The sequence below is a fragment of the Podarcis cretensis genome (assembly GCF_951804945.1).
Source record: "Podarcis cretensis genome assembly, chromosome: 13".
Classification (NCBI taxonomy): Eukaryota; Metazoa; Chordata; class Lepidosauria; order Squamata; family Lacertidae; genus Podarcis; species Podarcis cretensis.
The window spans coordinates 25,458,199-25,476,493 of record NC_137182.1 but is presented as its reverse complement, the minus strand read 5'-3'; the positions used below and the strand labels follow the sequence as shown (position 1 = coordinate 25,476,493).

The window sequence follows — 18,295 nt, the reverse complement described above, 5'->3', positions numbered from 1 at the left end:
GTTTTTCTATTTCACAGATAGGAAAACTGAGGCTGAAAGATAGCATCCTCCCCTGAGGTGTCTCCCCAGTGAGACTTACCGTATTTTGCGCCCCATAGGACGCACCGGCCCATAGGACGCACCTAGTTTTTTTTGGGGGGGGGGGAAATAAAGAAAAAAATTATTTCCCCCCCCCAGGTGCGGGGCTGGAAGAACCAGGTCGGGGAACAGCGGGAAGGCGCGCTCCGCCTCCCCGCTGTCCCCCGAGCTTGTGGGGCTGGCGATGGGGAGAAGTGTGCTGAGCCCGGGACTGCAGTCAGCTCTGCGCAGCCACCGGGAGCCGGGCGGGACTTTGCGCTCCGCTCCCGATGGCCGCGCAGAGTTGTGCTGAGCCCGGGACTGCAGGCAGCTCTGCGCAGCCATCGGGAGCCGAGCAGGACTTCGCGCCCCGCTCTCGATGGCCGTGCAGAGCTGCGCTGAGCCCGGGACTGCAAGCAGCTCTGCGCAACCCTTGGAGCCGGTCTCCCGAGGGTTGCGCAGAGCTTCCTGAAGCCTGGAGAGCGAGAGGGGTCGGTGCGCACCGACCCCTCTCGCTCTCCAGGCTTCAGCGAAAGCCTGCATTCGCCCCATAGGACGCACACACATTTCCCCTTCATTTTTGGAGGGGAAAATATGCGTCCTATAGGGCGAAAAATACGGTAAACAGAATTGGGCTTTGAACTCTGGTCTCCAGCTTTCATCCTGTGTTTTTAGAGAGTGAAAGAGGACATGTCTCTGCCCCAAGGAACTTACAATCTAAACTTTGACAGGGAGGAATACAGCAGGGCAGTAGAAGGGAATTGGAGGCAAGGTAAACAGGGAAGAAGTATGCGCTTAAGACTTAAGTTGCTAGCTTAGTTGCACAGTAGGGCACGGGAACAGAAAGGTGTTCTAGATAAGGTAGTTCAGGATCCTTTTGAAAGGTCCACAGAAAGGCCATCTTTGTCAAGTACTGGAGGAGGGAAAGTGTTGCCCATTTATGGGCAGTCCCCCCTCACTGCATAAGCACTTGTCTGTGTACCTCCATTATTCAGGTGTGATGCATGGATGGAACTAATTAAACAAATGGCCAAAAATAAAACAAAAATGCTTCCTTTTTCATTGTCGTCACCACACTGACTGACTGACGCAGGTTACATCTGCCTCTAAGTGACAGCTGAAGAAGTCCTGGTGCAGAAATCACACCCACCCCCTTCATCTGTTGCAGAGGAAACACAGACCACGTGTCCACTGCCAAAGGATGCAGCTCTCTGGGGCAGGGGACTGGGGGGGGGGAGAATGCACCATCTGACCCCAATCCAATGCCCTCCAGATGTTTTGGACTTCAAGCTTCCATCAGTGGTAGTTATAGCCCAAAACAACTGGAGAGTCCTAGAAGGCTAGAACGGACAGAGGTTGTACTTTAGAGAGAATTCGCAGGTGCCTGAAAAAGTGTTTCAGGTATCTAACATGAATGCAGCTCCTCCAGTCTCTGGCTGAGCCCTCAATCAATTTTCAAATGAGCCTTTGGCATGGGATACATTCTGCCAAGGGGGGAAAGTTTCCCCCGGTGGATCTGAGAGGCTGCAGTGGGATGTGGGGAGGAGGCGATGGCTGGTGCAATGCTGCAATTCCTTTTCTGCTTTCCACCTGCCTGGCTAGAGATGCAGTTGGCTGCCCATCTGTTGTTCAGCTATTTATTTATAATTTTTTGCTTGGGTTTTTGGTACCCTGACCAGGCTGCCCTGGAGGAGGGATGCAGATGGGGATGAGAAGGAGCTTTTAGCAAGGAAGGTGCGAATTCCACCCCCTCCCCCAAAAAAATTTCGTTAGCAAATTAATTCCACTTGGACAGCAAAGCAGCTCATTGGGACTTTAGAGATTAGGGCCTGGCAGGACGCGTTTTAATCACTGGATGTTAATGGACCAAGAAAGCAAATAACCTTCTGGTGCCAGAGGGTGGGAGGGGGGAAGGAGTCTGCCCAGTTTGGCAACCAGATCCACCACAGCAACTGGGGAAGGCTGGAAAGCTTTCTTCAGAATCTTAGTTCATTCTGTGCTGCCAGTCCTTGCTGGTGTTGTTTTGGTCTTGCTGCCGTGGTACTAATAGGATCCTCCTAGTGGGGCAGCAATAAAACTGCTAGCACATTTGCAAAGCTAAGCAGGGTCCGGTATGGTTTCAAATTGGATGGGAGACCGTGAGCCTCAAGGTCCCTTCCAGCTCTACAAACCTATGACTCTATGAACTTGCAAAGCTGCCTAAGACTGACCTTCTCCAATGTGGATCCCATCTGCAGTATAAAGAGCTATCATACCACTTTAAGTAGATATGGTTTTCCCCAAAGCTTCATGGGAACTGTAGTTAGTTAAGGATGCTGTGAGTTGTTGGAAGGCTCGTATTTCCGATCCCCAGAAATCCTTGGGAAGAGGGATGGATTGTTCAACCACTCTGATAAATTCTAGACATTCACTTTGTACATGCTCAGAGCCATTCTCTCCCCTCCTTTGGAGGTTCTGACTTGAGGTCTGGTGCTCTGATGAGCCAAGGAATGCAGATGTGACTTTTGGCCAACAAGGCAGTGCTTGAGAGTCGCCTGTGCAAGGGGAACATTTCACACTCTGAAAAGAGAAGAGCCTAAATTAAGTACTGCCTAACTGGCGCTGGGCAGCCCTACAGCCTGCTTTATTAAGGGAGTCATTCCTTCTTTCCTGGCTTTGCGTTCCTATTTTATTCTCCCTGTCCCCAAGCCAAAACACCTGTTCGGATTCCAAAGGCAGGAAAAGTTATTCTTCTAGTACAAACTTCCTGAGGAGGTTCAGATCCGGCCCTTCAGCTGTGCCTTATAGGGAGGAAGTGCATCTCATGCTGGCAAGAGGTTTAGTCAGTTTCTGAGTCCCTTCCCTCGTGCGCTCCCCCCCCGCCCCCCCTTAACGCAGCCTGGTGTCCATCTGCTTACCGCATTAAAGAGAGAGAAGCAGAGCCTCTTGCAAACATTTGCGCCATTCAAAGCAACCTGAGACACCATCTGGGGCTGCTTTTTTGGTGGCGGGGGGGGGGGCATTCAAAGATATTCATAGCTGTTGATCCCACAGAGAGAAAGCTAGAGGGAGAAGTGCTTTATATGGCTGTTGGTCCACCAGCACTTGATGTGACACTTTGCAACACAAGCAAATACACACACAGAAGTACTTGTGCTAAGGCGAGGGGTAGGCCCATGACCTGAATGCGGCCCTCACAGTCTCTCTGGCCGGCCCTTGGGACTCTTCCTAGGCCACACCTCTCCCTGACCTTGCTTGACCCTCTCCTTGAGTGTCGTCATCAGCTGATGAGCAGGGATTAAAGCACTTCTTAAAAGTGCTGTTTGAAGCAGCTTGTGGGCTTCTGCCAGCGGGTGTGAGGCTGTTTAAAGTGGTGTGGTACTGCTTTAAATGTATAATGTGTGTTGGCTAGTGGTTTTGGTCCAGGACTAGGGAGAACTCAGCTTAAACCCACAGTTGTCCCTAAATCTCCTTGGGGGCCCAAGCCCCTGCCCCTACCCTGCAAATATAGAGGCTGAATTCTGTTCAGTGGGGTAGACAAGCTACCCAATAATAGTACCTTTTTCTTGTCTAAATTCAGTGTCAAGTTTGCCCAATTTATTACAGTGCCCAGGCATTGATTCAGATTACACAGTGCCTCACTTTGATTTCATGAAAAGGAGAGGTAGAGCCGCAGGCCACCTGCATCTCCAGAATGGCACATACCTCCAGATAGCATCTGTCCGTGGTTTCATACAGATGTTAAACAGCATAGGGCAGAGGTCGCCAACCTAGGCCATGGGCACATTTTGATTTTTGAGTAAATGCTGTGTGTGGGTGCCGCCACCCTTTCTGGTCGCTTTTCTCCCCCCCCCCTTTGGATCAGTCCCCCATCCCCAAAGAAAGTGCTTATGCACAGACCTCACTTTCCCAAGGAGCTGACAGAGCAGAATAAAGCTTAGCCGCAAAAAGGACATAGAGTTGAAAGAAGTAGGCAAGAATGTTATTCTTCCAACTTCCTCCTCCTATTCTGTATACAGTGGTACCTCGGGTTACATACACTTCAGGTTACATACGCTTCAGGTTACAGACTCCGCTAACCCAAAAATATTACCTTGGGTTAAGAACTTTGCTTCAGGATGAGAACAGAAATCACAGTGTGGCAGCGCGGTGGCAGCGGGAGGCCCCATTAGCTAAAGTGGTGCTTCAGGTTAAGAAAGTTTCAGGTTAAGAACGGACCTCCGGAACGAATTAAGTACTTAACCCGAGGTACCACTGTACTTTTCAAGGGAGGGAAAAAGTAACTATCTCTGCTCACGGCCAAGGACGCGATGGGAGGGAGGCCTCAGTGGCTTTGTGAGTGCCAGGGGAAGACTTCCAGGGTGCCAGGAGATCCTGGGCACTGCTTTGGTGACCCATGAAATAGGGAATATATAGGGAACCCAACTGCCTAGCTGCAAAGGGGCAGAGTGCTGACCTTGCCAGCACCACATTCTGGAATCAGCCATCCAATAGGAGCAGAATCAATGAGGCCACTCCAATCCCCAGCCCAGACAGCCTAACCAGTAGGATACCATGTAGTACAGAAAGGCTCTAAGAGATACAGGAGAATCAATATGATCACTGTCCTCCTCCTCTCAGCAAAGGTCATCCCCCAGGGCAACCGAGGCAGTTTCCATTCCAAAACCAGGCCTGAAGCCCAGTTGAAATGGATCTAGAAATTCAGTTTCATCCAAGAGTACCTGGAGCTGGCCGGTGACAATCTTGCTCAAGTACCGTGCCCAGAAAGGAGATGTTGGCAACTGGTCTGCAGTTTTTATTTTCTGGGTCTAGGCTAGGTTTATTCATAGCTCCTGGCCCTTCTCCAGGCAATCTGGATCGAAGCGTGCAAAATAAGAGATTATGGAAATAGATCTGATTTGCAAAATTATGCAGGTTGCAGAACCTAGCTTTTCTTGCTGCAGAATTGGGATTTCCTAGGCAGAGATTTTTCTTTTCTTTTTTTAGTGTAGAGTACCCAAAGCTCTAAATATAACTTAATGCATGCCTAGCCAAAACCAAACATCACTTCTTACTGCAAATCTGTGAGGCACTGTTTGCTTGTTTATTGCAGAACCCAGGCTGTTGTGACAGCTTAGGCTAAGGAAGAAGGGAAGCATTGAGCTGGGGTATTAGTTGTAGCGGGAAGGAGGCAGAGGACTGAGAACCATGCATGGGACAGAAAAAAGCTCTTTTCTCCACCAATGGGGCTGTTTCCCTCCCTGTTTCCTCCTCTGGTTTCTAAAACCTCAGCGTCCTCAGCCTCTGTGTTTTCATAACCTTGCTTAAGATGAAGAACAGTGAGCCACATGGTAACCTTGGACTCTGCGATGTTCGGACACTCTGTTATAAACTCTCAGCTACTCCCCATGGCTACTCCTCTCTGAATGTTACAGAACCTTTGGGGAGACACACAATTTCTGGGAAGTTCTCCCATGCAAAAACCCCATTGGAACAAACAAACAGGTCTCGTTCATTTTGGTTGGGCTCAGATAGGACAGCCTCGCCACAATACAGCTTGTCATTTATGTACAAAAGCTTCCTTTTTTAATTTACAGGGTTTCATTCATTAGATTTTGAATATTTCGTGTACAAAAAGAAAAGAGATAAACCACAAGAGACAAACACATACATGTGCAAATGCAGTAAACAACAATTAAGGAAATAATTCTTTTTGCAGCAAACAATTGTGGATAGAGAAGACAAAGTGGGATTTGACTATTGGACCAAACTTGTCTGCTGCCTATTGCTTAAGCAAACAAGACTGTGCAGGGGCCCCATATCTCCAAAAATATTCTATTCTTTTCCCACTTGGGGAAGGTAACTTTCTCACAAGTGGCTGGGTTGGGTCATGCCTTCCGTCCATTGTTTGCTTGGGGGAAGAGTATCTTCCCTTCCTTGTTGAAGTGCTAAGTGTTTAGCCACCGTGAGTGCCAGCAATAGGCAGTCAGCATTCCAAAGGGTTGGTATCCTATTCAACAAGTTGTTGACATCTTTGAAACTTGGGTGGGGGGTCCAAAACCACCTTTATGTGGTTGGTTGCCTCTGAACAATACTTTCCTGTGCTTGACATCCTTTTCTGGAAGAGGAATTGTCGGGTCCAGTACACTGGCATTGGGTCCAGTACACTCGAAAGCAGTGGTTCTCAACCTGTGGGTCCCCAGATGTTGTTGGACTACAACTCCCATCATCCCTGAGCTCTGGCCTTGCTACCTAGGGATGATGGGAGTTGTAGTTCAACAACATCTGGGGACCCACAGGTTGAGAAAGGCTGCTCTAAAGGCAGTTTGGACTGAGATATTATTTATTATAATCATGAACATAAGAAGAGCCAACCAATTGATTATTATGATTATAATATAATATGTCTCTTAATAAATAATAACTCCTTTTCCTACTAAATGTACCCTAAGTGGATACTGCGTAACCACGAGTCTCCTGTTTTAATGGCTGTGTCATTTTAATTGGATTATTCTCTTGTGCATTTTAATTACGGATATTCTTATTTTAACGTCTGTGTAATTGGCTTTTAATATTTTGTAAACCACTTATTGGCACTAAGCAGCATATAAACAAATTAATAAGAGTATTTCCCGGAAGATCTTGCTCCTTCTCTCATTAAGACGGAGCTGCCTGACGCGCATTTCCCCCCTCTTCTTTCTTTTTTCAAAATCCATTGCTTTTGTAACCAGCTCAAGGCCCTCTCTGTTTCGCCTAAAGAAGCTGTACAAACTGTGAGGTCTTGTATTTTCATACACAGGTGAAACATAAGGAAGGCCACTAAGGTCCGGTCAAACCCAAAGAGTACTCACTAGTGGTTCCTCATCCTTTCAGGGGAAAGTGAGAAGTGGGGTGCTGCAGGGTTCTTTCTTGGGCCCATTATTGCTGAACATCTTTATAAACAACGTGGATGAAGGGATTGAGGGCATGCTCATCAGATTTGCTGATGACCTCAAACTGGGAGGGGTAGCCAGTGCTACTGAAGTCAGAATAGATCCCTTTTCTTTCAATCTGAGCCCACAGGTCGGGTCCTACCCTGTAGAGCAGGCATGGCCAAACTTGGCCCTCCAGCTGTTTTGGGACTACAATTCCCATCATCCCTGACCACTGGTCCTGTTAGCTAGGGATGATGGGAGTTGTTGTCCCAAAACAGCTGGAGGGCCAAGTTTGGCCATGCCTGCTCTAGAGCGACAGGACACAAATGGGCTCATTGCCATCCATCCATCTGTCCTCCGTAAACTTGTCATTGAAAGGTTGACAGAACATGCCTAATTTCTTTAGATTTAGTACAAGGCAGATTCATATAAGACCATGTTATAGGAAGAAGCTGCCTTCAACCTGCTATTCAGACCACATATGCACATAAAGCACTAGGGTTGCATTTTGAACTGCCATGGTTTTCCCCACAGAATCCTATGACTGTTGCAGACATCGCCTCAGGTGCCTTTCCCAGACATACCAGGAGACAGCAGGCATTGAACCCAAGGCCTTCTGCATTCAAAGCATGTGCTTTGCCATTGAGTTATGCACTCTACCTTATCCTTAGCTTGTAATGAAGGTGTTGCCTAAGATCGTGGATGCCGTTAATAAAAGGTTGAGAGACTGGCAGGGGAGACTCGGGTGTGTGAGATCTGGCTGTCAATACTCAACTTAGGGATGATGTTCTCTTGGCAAGGAGGGAATTCTGGACTTCACATGCTCCAGGAATGAACCGCTGGCACTGAGAACAGGTTCTGGTTTCTAAAATCTATTGGACTTGGTTTTTTGTTTTCAGGCCAGGAACTTTGACCCACGTTTGCCCCCAAACTCCGCGTCTCACCTTTTCTCTCCCACGCCCTCCTGCAGCTGCCAAAACCCAATAATGACTTTGAATAAACATCTCCTGCTCCATCCCAATCTTCTGATCTGTGTCAATTTAGGAACCATCAATTTCCCCTCCTTCCTGTGGTAACCGTAGAGACGGTACATTATGTAACTTTGATGTCTGACTCATCTCCACCCCCTCGCTGTCGATTTTTGTCTCTGCCCAGATCAGGGTGGTAACCATCCTCCCCTACGTTCTTCGGATCTGGGACCCGCCTGCATCTCCGCGTGGCCCAGGAAAGTGAAAAAAGAGGCGTCAGCCTCCATAGAGTTCCCATGGCAGGACATGGAATACTAATACTACTAATAATAATTTATTATTTATACCCCACCCATCTGGCTGAGTCTCCCCAGCCACTCTGGGCGGCTTCCAATCGAGTGTTAAAAACAATACAGCATTAAATATTAAAAACTTCCCTAAACAGGGCTGCCTTCAGATGTCTTTTAAAGATAAAATAGCTGCTTATTTCCTTCACATCTGAAGGGAGGGCGTTCCAGAGGGCGGGTGCCACTACCGAGAAGGCCCTCTGTCTGGTTCCCTGTAACCTCACTTCTCGCAATGAGGGAACCGCCAGAAGGCCCTTGGCGCTGGATCTGTGTCCGGGCTGAACGATGTGGGTGGAGACGCTCCTTCAGGTATACAGGACCTGGAAACATCTCAGGGGCAGCCAGGTCCCAAGAACCCCATTCCTTCCTGCTCAGGTGCTTTTCTGTGGCTCTTGCCAAGGGAGTGGCATGCAAGGAAAAGGACCCTACATGCCGAGTGGGTGATGGGTGGACTCAAAGCCCTCAAGTTCCAAGGTCAGACCTTATAACCTGGAACTGCTTCTCTGCACCAAAGCACCACCCAGCAATATGTTTCCTATTAGGACTGTCAAGATTGCCTCTGATCCCGTGCAGAGTTACGTTCCCTTGCTGCTGAGCTGACTGCTCTGCCAACAGTGCATTTATGACTGTGCTTCTCCTCCACATTTATTTTGCCTCCAGGTTGGCAACTGTGGTAGTGGTGGGGGTGATGATGATACCTCTCAGGTTACCTTTCCTTTCCTGGCTCTCGGCCTACACACAGCCTTTCAGGCATGTCTTCACAACCGTAAGGGCCGGTGAAAGGAGAGAGGGGATGTCAGCTATGGTTCTGGTTTGGAAGAAACCCAGTTGCATCCATCCAAGGCAAGGACACAACTACTGTGGTACCTTGGGTTACAAACACCTCGGGTTACAAACACTTCAGGTTACAGACTCCGCTAACTCGGAAGTAGTACCTCGGGTTAAGAACTTTACCTCAGGATGAGAACAGAAATCGCACGGCGGCAGCGGGAGGCCCCATTAGCTGTAGTGGTACCTCAGGTTAAGAACGGTTTCAGGTTAAAAACGGACCTCCAGAACGAATTAAGTTCTTAACCCGAGGTACCACTATACAGATTCCTCAGGTGTTTCTGGTACAGTGGTACCTCGGGTTACAGACGCTTCAGGTTACAGACTCTGCTAACCCAGAAATAGTATCTTGGGTTAAGAACTTTGCTTCAGGATGAGAACAGAAATCACACGGCGGCAGTAGGAGGCCCCATTAGCTAAAGTGGTACCTCAGGTTAAGAACAGTTTCAGGTTAAGAACGGACCTCCGGAACGAATTAAGTTCTTAACCTGAGGTACCACTGTACTTTGATTAAGCTTCTTGAGTTTGACCGTGTGCTTTCAGAAGACATAGGGTGGCATCAGTTCATTGCATTTAAACCCTGACTTTACTCGTAACAGAGCTCAAGGGTCGTACACATGGTTCTCACCCATTTGTCCCCACAACAGCCCTGAAAGGTAGGTTAGGCGGAGAGGGAGTGGTTCAAAATCACCCAGTGAGCTGGGTCTAAAAGTCTTAATTGTTGCATTGTACTATTAGGCTGTCGTTTTTCCAGCTGCCCATTCTAGGTGTTGGGAGGGAAGGGGGCACTAGCTTAGGCTGTGTGAGGGAGGCTTGGGGTTGGATCCTCAAGTAGCATCCCTAGGCAAGAGGAGGAGATGGCTACATCCAGCAGCGATTTTATGCCAGCGGAGCAGAGCTGGCAGAGATTTAACCCTTGGGGTGCAAGTTACTTGACTTTCCAGCACAGATGCCCTTTCTGTTTCCAGATGCACAGGCAAGCTTCACCCACCCACCCACCCACCCACCAGCCCAGGACCCAGAAAGGGCACATTTCCCTGGCCCAGCAGAGAGGTGGCCTCCAAAAGCTAGCTGCAGTCACAGTGGCTTGGCAAAATGAGGGAGGGTGGCAATTTTCAAAAATAACATGGGAATCCCTACTGGTACCCTTGAAGTGTTGACACCCCCCCCCCACAAGGCGAGTTTTGCTGTTTGTGAACTTCCCTACCCTGCTTCCTGTAGTCTCCTGGCAGTGAGCTTATCATTTTTCATTGTGCCCAGGAGATGGAGTGCCGATGTTGGCAGGACTTCCTGGACAGCAGCCAGATTTGTCCTTCGGGCTGCTGATAGTAGCTGAAGGCTGTTTGTGTGTGGCACTTTGCATTGGTAGAGTTTTATTATTGCATTTGGCCTTTGCACCAGTCCTACAAGGCATGCATCACTTAACTGTTCCCATTTTGCAGATGGGGAAAACTGAGGCTTAGAGAAAAAGTTGCTTGAGGCCTGCAAAACAATAAATGTGGTGGAGGAACCCGGGGAACTATAGTTTGTAAAGGGTGCTGGGAACTGTAGCTCTTTGAAGGGTATTCTGCAGTTTCAGGGACCCTTCCTGGGAAACTGTGTGCTTTGAATGTATGGTGTGCATGCAGCCTTCATAAGGCGCTTGGTTTGTCATTCTAACACCGGTATTTGGCTTAGCGTTCTCAGCTTCAAATCTTTGCCCATAGCAGCAGATTTGCACACACGTGATAGTACATGGGTGAGAAATTATGTTCAGCTTGCATTTCAAGACAATCCCACTTACATTAGAACTCTTCGAAACAAGATGCAAACCAAAACACAACCATCATTTGAAATACACAAGTCTTGAAACTGTGCAGTGCAATTCTCCAGGCAAGTAATGTGTACCTCACTCTCACTCACTCACACACACACACACAAAACACATTCTGGAGTAAAGTGTGCATAAAAGTGCATATATATGTTGGTGGAAAAAACATACGGAAATGCATTATATTAGGAGAAAGTTTTCTTCAAAAATGTGTATATTAGATTACACTGCTCCTTATCTCCATTTTATACTCACAACAATCCTGTGAGGTAGGTTAGGCTGAGACAGTGGCTGGCCCAAGGTCACCCAGTGAGCTTCATGGCTGAGTGGTGATTTGAACCCTGGCCTCCCAGGTCCTAGCCCAACACTCTAACCATTATGACACCACAATGGGTTCCTTATTTGCAGTGCAAGCCCAGGAATAACCTGAAATGGTTTTTGCCTTGAAACTGTACCAGGACTTAGCTAAGAAAAAGTTTCTGGGGTCCTAACCATGGTATACTTCACCTCATCCCTGGGAATGAATTTATAAAATTGCTAAGCGTAAGCTATTCCTATTTCTGTTGTTTCTTTTTGGTGTTCATTGTGAGGGGCTGGAAGCTTCACCTGGGCTCAGTTCACAATCCTGGAACACATAAAATCAACAGCTCCAAGCTTGCACAGAGAGAAATGACTTTTAAAGATTTAAAATGTCTGATTTTTTTTTTTAGTTCTGTGCAGCTTACAGAATAGCAATACTGTCCCAATAAAACCCAACTGTATATTTACCAAGCAATGAAACACTACTAGGTCTGGGACTAACACTAACACACAGGTGGCACTGTGGTCTAAACCACCCAGCCTCTTGGGCTTGCTGATCGGAAGGTCGGTGGATTGAATCCCCACGACGGAGTAAGCTCCCGTTGCTCTGCTCCAGCTCCTGTCAACCTAGCAGTTTGAAAGCACACCAGTGCAAGTAGATAAATAGGTACCGCTGCAGCGGGAAGGTAAATGGCATTTCCGTGCACTCTGGTTTCCATCACAGTGTCCCGTTGCGCCAGAAGCGGTTTAGTCATGCTGGCCACATGACCCGGAAGGCTGTCTGTGGACAAATGCCAGTTCCCTTGGCCTGAAAGCAAGACGAGCGTTGCAACCCCAGTCGCCTTTGACTGGACTTAACCGTCCAGGGGTCATTTACCTTTCTTTTCTTTTTTTTAACACAAGGGCAAAATCCTATATTTGTTTGGAAGCAAATCACACTTAAGTTGAATGGGAACTGCTCACCAACAAGTGTGTTTGGGGTTCCAGCTTTTAACCCTGTTGAGAAATTAACTTCTGTGGGGGATGCTGCTGACATTCCTGTAGTTTTTGCCATTTTGTAGACCCAAGGGAGCCAACTGGGGCGCAGAGGGCGATGTGCTAGCCAAGTAATTGGTCAAGGCCTTCAGAACATGGTTAAAGCAAGCATCTTCATGGGAAATAGATTTAAACATTTTCACACTGTACCTCCAGTTAATTGCATTTGTGAATTCCCAGTATGTTTGCCTGCCTCTTCCTTCTTCCATCCTCTGCTATTCTTCCCTCTTTCTTATCCCACCCCCCTTCAGGAAGCATTGTGGGTGGGGGGGGGGGTAAGGGAACAGGGGAAGGAAAGAATCAACAGAATGGTCGGATGTAACTATTTTTAGCATTGGGGGTTTGGCTCGGAGTTCCTGGAGCCAGTTTGGTCTTATCTGGCCCCTGCACCGGGGCTGGAGGATGGGGAGCAGAGAGCTACGTTTTCAGAGTTCAGGTCAAGCCTGATCATTTTAGGAGAATGGTTCGTCCCTGACCTTCCAGCTGCGACTGGTTGGTCTTTGGTTCCTTGAAGCTGAACGAAATAGTTCAATAATAATAATAATGTCAACAACAACAACACCCACCTATGTGTCAAGGGTCCTGCCGTCCCCTGCTGTGTAGATGCAGCCCAAAGTTTTTTTCATTCAGCCCTTGTTTCTTCAGGGTCCCCCATCTTACAAACCCTTCACAGTTTTCCTTCAGGTCCTCCACCCATCCTTTCTCAGGACACAAGCCTGGGCAGTGTGTATGCAGGTCCTGGGCTGCCTACATGGCAAGACCCCCCGCCCCCACTCTCTCGGTCTCACTGGTCCAAAGGAAAGCAGAGCAATACGTTTAGCACCAGCTTGACTGCAGGAGGCGAACAAGGCACCATCCAACCATTGCTTAGGGACTCAGCTTTGGATTTGTGTAGGGTTTACTCCTGAGCCTTTTCTTCTCCCCCCCAAGGCAGTGGAGCTTTAGGATCAGGGTTTTCCTTCTCCTAGATGGGCTGCCTTCCCAGATTCACAAGCCCCATCTGCCCATAAATGCAATGAATACAGATAAAACAAAACAACAAGTGGGCAAACAGGATTCAGGCCTGGGCTGCCACAGCCATTTTAGCTGAGGCTCATGGGAGTGCAGCAACAGCTGGAGGGCACCTGGTTAGGAAAGGTTGTTCTGGGCTGTGGACTTTATGGTCTTCTTCACATACTTCCATATATGGTAAGCCAGCCCTGCTGTGTTTGTGGGTGAGTGGGGCACCCTCCTGTTCATTCTGCAGAGTGGGGGCCCTGTACGTCTGCCCTAACTCAAAAGCCCTGGCCTGAATCCCGCTGCACCCCTGATCCCTCTTGTCTTATTCCTCTTTTCCCTTCTCCTAGGATGGGTCCCGCCAGCGCCCCCTGCAACACAAGAAGAAGACGGTCTCCTTCAGCACCATGCCCAGCAACCGCAAGCTCAGCAGCACCGCCGCCTGCATCTCCTTCATGCTGGAGGGCTGCGAGATGAAGAAAGTGCGCTCCAACTCCCGCATGTACAGCCGGTTCTTCGTGCTGGACCCGGACTTGCGCTTCATGCACTGGGAGCCTTCTAAGAAAGACTCCGAGAAGGCCAAGATTGAAATCAAGTCAGTCAAGGAGGTGCGAGTTGGGAAGAAGACACCGGTGCTGCGCTCCAACGGCCTCTCGGACCAGTTCCCGGATGAATGCGCCTTCTCGATCATCTACGGGGAAAACTACGAGTCCCTGGACCTGGTGGCCGGCTCTGTCGACGTGGTGAACGCCTGGGTGATGGGGCTGCGGTACTTGGCCTCCTATGGGAAGCACACCCTGGAGGGGGCTCCCGAGACCAGCCACCCGAACCCCCGCACTTCCTGGATCGCCTCTGTCTTCGACATTGCAGACCTGGAGAAGGAAGGCCGGATCCCGGTTTCCCGTGCCGTGCAGCTCATCCGGGCCCTCAACCCTGGCATGAAGACGTCCACCATAGAGCTGAAGTTCAAGGAGCTCCAGAAAGCGGCCAGTGAGCGACTCGGGGAGGAGGTGGGCTGCGAGGTCTTTGTGGAGGCCTACTGTGAGCTGTGCACCAGGCCGGAGGTCTTCTTCCTCTTGGTCCAGTTCTCCAGCAACAAGGAGTACATGGGCCTGAAGGACCTCATGAGCTTCTTGGAGGCCGAGCAGGGCATGGAGGGTGTCACAGAGGAGATGTGCCTGGAGATCGTTCGGAAGTACGAGCCCTCCAAGGAAGGCCGGGAAAGGGGCTACTTGGCCATTGACGGCTTCACTCGCTACCTCCTCTCCGCTGACTGCGACATCTTTGACCCCCAGCACCGCAAGGTGTGCCAGGACATGACCCAGCCATTGTCCCACTACTTCATTAGCTCCGCACATGGAGCGTGCCTGGCTGAGGACAGCTGCTTCTGGGGCGGCTCCACTTCGGACATTGGGGGCTACGTGGCGGCGCTCAAGGCCGGCTGCCGCAGCCTGGAGCTCGTGGTCTGCGACGGCTCGTCTGGAGAGCCAGTAGTTGGTGCTGGCACCCGCTTGGCCTTCTCTAGAGTGGTGGGTGCCGTTGCCGAGCATGCCTTTGAGGCCTCGGACTTCCCGCTCATCCTGTGCCTCTCGGTGCGCTGCTGCATCGCCCAGCAGCACCTGGTGGCCGAGCACCTGAGGAAGACATTTGGGGACAAGCTGTACCTGGTGTCTCCGAACCCCAGCGAGTCCTACCTCCCCTCCCCGGAAAAGCTCAAGAACTGCATCCTCATCAAGAGCCGGAAGCTGCTCCCCAGCTGCCAGGCCAGCGAGGGGGACGTGTCAGATGATGAGGAGACCCTGGAGCTCAGCCTGCCTCTCAGTGAGGAGGACCGAGAGCGGCCGCGTTGCCGGCGGGCCTTGTGCCGCGAGCTCTCGGACCTGGTGAGCCTGTGCCAGGCGGTGTCCTTCCAGGGCTTCGAGGCCTCTCGGCGGAACCAGTGCTATTGGGAAACCTGCTCCTTCAGCGAGGTGGAGGCCGGGCGCTACGCCAATGAAGAACCGGAGGATTTTGTGGAGTACAACAAGCGCTTCCTCTCCCGGGTTTACCCTAGCCCCATGCGCATTGATGCCAGCAACATGAACCCCCAGGACTTCTGGAAGTGCGGCTGCCAGATGGTGGCCATGAACTACCAGACGCCAGGCCTCATGATGGACTTGAATGCTGGCTGGTTCCGCCAGAACGGGGGCTGCGGCTATGTCCTCCGGCCAGCCATCATGCGCGAGGAAGTGTCCTACTTCAGCGCAAACACCCGGGACACCTTGCCGGGCATCTCAGCCCAGCTCCTGCACCTCAAGGTGATCAGTGGCCAGAATCTGCCCAAACCCAAGGGCTCCGGGGCCAAGGGCGACGTGGTGGAGCCATATGTTTGTGCCGAGATGCACGGCATCCCCGCTGACTGTGCCGAGAAACGCACCAAGACGGTGCTGCAGAGTGGAGACAACCCTGTCTTTGAGGAGACCCTGGAGTTCCAGGTGAACCTCCCAGAGCTGGCGATTCTGAGGTTCATGGTGCTCGATGATGACTACATCGGGGATGAGTTCATCGCGCAGTACACAATCCCTTTTGAGTGCCTCCAGGTGGGGTACCGCCATGTGCCCCTCCAGTCCCTGGCTGGTGAGCCCCTCGCCAACACCACCTTGTTTGTCCATGTTGCCATCACCAACCGGCGAGGCGGAGGCAAAGCGCACCGGAGGGGGCTCTCGGGACGCAAGGGCCGGCGCATGCGGGAGTACACCTCCACCAAGGCCACAGGCATTAAGGCTATTGATGAGGTGTTCCGCACTGCCACTCAGCCAATGCGGGAGGCCACAGACCTGCGGGAGAACATGCAGGTACCCAGGTAGTGGGAGATGGGGGATGGGGCCTTCTGAGCTTGGCTTGCAGGTCTTGGAGATGGGGAGGAGGAGGGTGTCTGAATTGTCTGAATGCCTATCTACTTTAAAAATATGGAGTACAGTCGTAGCTTGGCTCCCGAACGCCTTGGGAGTCAAACGTTCCAGCTCCCGAATGATTGGAAACCGGAAGTAAGTGTTCTGGTTTTCGAACATTCTTTTGGAAGCCAAACGTCTGATGGGGCTTCTGCGGCTTTTGATTTGCTGCAGGACCTTCCTGCAGCAAATCAGAAGCTGAAAGTTGAACGTTTCAGAAGTCAAATGGACTTCCAGAACAAATTCTGTTCGACTTCCGAGGTACGACTGTATTCTTAGAAACAGGGGTTTGGAGCCTGTTTAATGCTCATGGCTTTGTAGGAATAGGTTTAGGCACAAGGAGGGGATATATTATTTTGTTATTATCCTTGCTCTTGTGAGTGAGATCAGCAGAGTACCATCCTTCAAAGCTTTAAATTTGGAAGCTAAGACAAAGTTGATTTAACTCTCTAGAAACATTAATCCAGGATGCTTTAAGGCAGACTGGATTTTCCCTGATATTACCTCTTTTCTCCACTTTAAAAATAACAATTCCACACACATTGTTTTGTGAAGAAGTACAAGTAGTATTTACTTACATAATCTAGGTCTTGAAGCAGCAGTTACTGTAGCAAAATGAAGGCAGGTTGATAACTACTATCTAAGTTACAAAAATACAAAATCTAAGTTCAAAATGGTGTCTGAGCTCCAGAGCTCAGACACATATGTGGAGTTGGCTTGAAAGCATGAAGAAGAAAAAGAGAGGTGCCCTGGCAGGAAGGAATTATGTCCTGTTACAGCTTCCTGCCCAGGCAGGCAAAAGAAGTGATCTCACAGAGTTCTCTCTAGCAAATTTTACAGGAAAGCTCTGTGAGCCTCAGCTTCTTCATGCACTCATCTGGCAAAACATGAATTGTTGGTTTGATTGCAATAATGTCCCACAGGCCTCCACTTACACACCAGCAAGAGATCACCATTTTGTAGGGGGTGCCAGAAATTATTGGGAGAGTCCTGTAAACCCTAGTGTCAGGGCTGGTTCAAATGCAATCAGCACTCAAGACGCAGAGACAATCAGAAAAACTAATCAGTAGTATCCTTTGCCTGAAACCCTGGAGAGCTGCTTCCAGTCAGTGTAGACAATGCTAAGCTAGAGCGACCAATGGTCTAATTCGGCATAAGGCCAAATTATGTGTCCCTATGATATAACAAATCTCGCTTCCATCTGTCTTCGCTTTGTAGCCGTCACAGCCATGAACAGCTGGAGAGCCCTCTGGTCTCTCTAATCCCCCCATTGCCTTCTCTGCCAAGGGCGGAGCTGCCACCCTCACCCTCCCATTTGCAACAGAAAAAGCTGGCTTGATTCAACAAAGCAGCACCTCCCCATCCCGGCTGTGTTTTCCTCTGGGCTGCTGCAGCCAAACAAGCAGCAATAGTTTTCTCCTTCCCGGAGCATTGGAGAAGGCAAGGGAGAATGGGATGTGAGCGCTTGGAGATGCAGAGTGGCCATGTGTCTTGCTTTACAGAGGGCAGTCCTCTATTTCAGGGCTGGCTATCTATCATCTATCATCTATCTATCTATCTATCTATCATCTATCTATTTATCTATCTATCTATCATCTATCTATCTATCTATCTATCTATCTCTATCTATCTATCTATCTATCTATCTATCTATCTATCTATCTATCTCTATCTATCTCTATCTATCTATCTATCTATCTATCTATCTATCTATCTATCTATCTCTATCTATCTATCTATCTATCTATCTATCATCTAACTATCTATCTATCTGTCTGTCTGTCTATCTATCTATAGTATCTATCTATCTATAGTATCTATCTATCTATCATGTACAGTATCTATCATCTACAGTATCTATCTGTCTGTCTGTCTGTCTGTCTGTCTGTCTGTCTGTCTATAGTATCTATCTATTGATCTTTCTATCATCTATCTATCTATCTATCTATCTATCTATCTAGCATCTACAGTATCTTTCTTTCTTTCTTTCTTTCTTTCTTTCTTTCTTTCATCTAGCTCAAGGGCCACACTCACCTTTAGCCAATCCTCTGGGGGCCACACTCTTACACACACACACACACACACACACTATACAGACACTCACAGGTCACACAGGTTGTGCAGATCAGCTGGTAGAAGTGAGGTTTATTTT

The 18,295-nt window shown here is 49.3% G+C and overlaps 1 protein-coding gene across 2 annotated transcripts in view; it reads left to right on the top strand.

Annotated features, from left to right (window-relative positions):
- LOC307200638 (inactive phospholipase C-like protein 2) overlaps positions 1–18,295 on the top strand; it is a 36,581-nt gene that overhangs the window by 9,231 nt on the left and 9,055 nt on the right. Inside the window, exon 2 of one of the 2 annotated variants that reach the window (XM_079949324.1) lies at positions 13,564–16,047. In XM_079949324.1, coding sequence (XP_079805450.1) covers positions 13,564–16,047 — 2,484 coding nt within the window. Of the gene's footprint in view, positions 1–13,563; positions 16,056–18,295 lie in introns of both variants that reach the window. The other variant, XM_079949325.1, reaches the window with a different exon arrangement.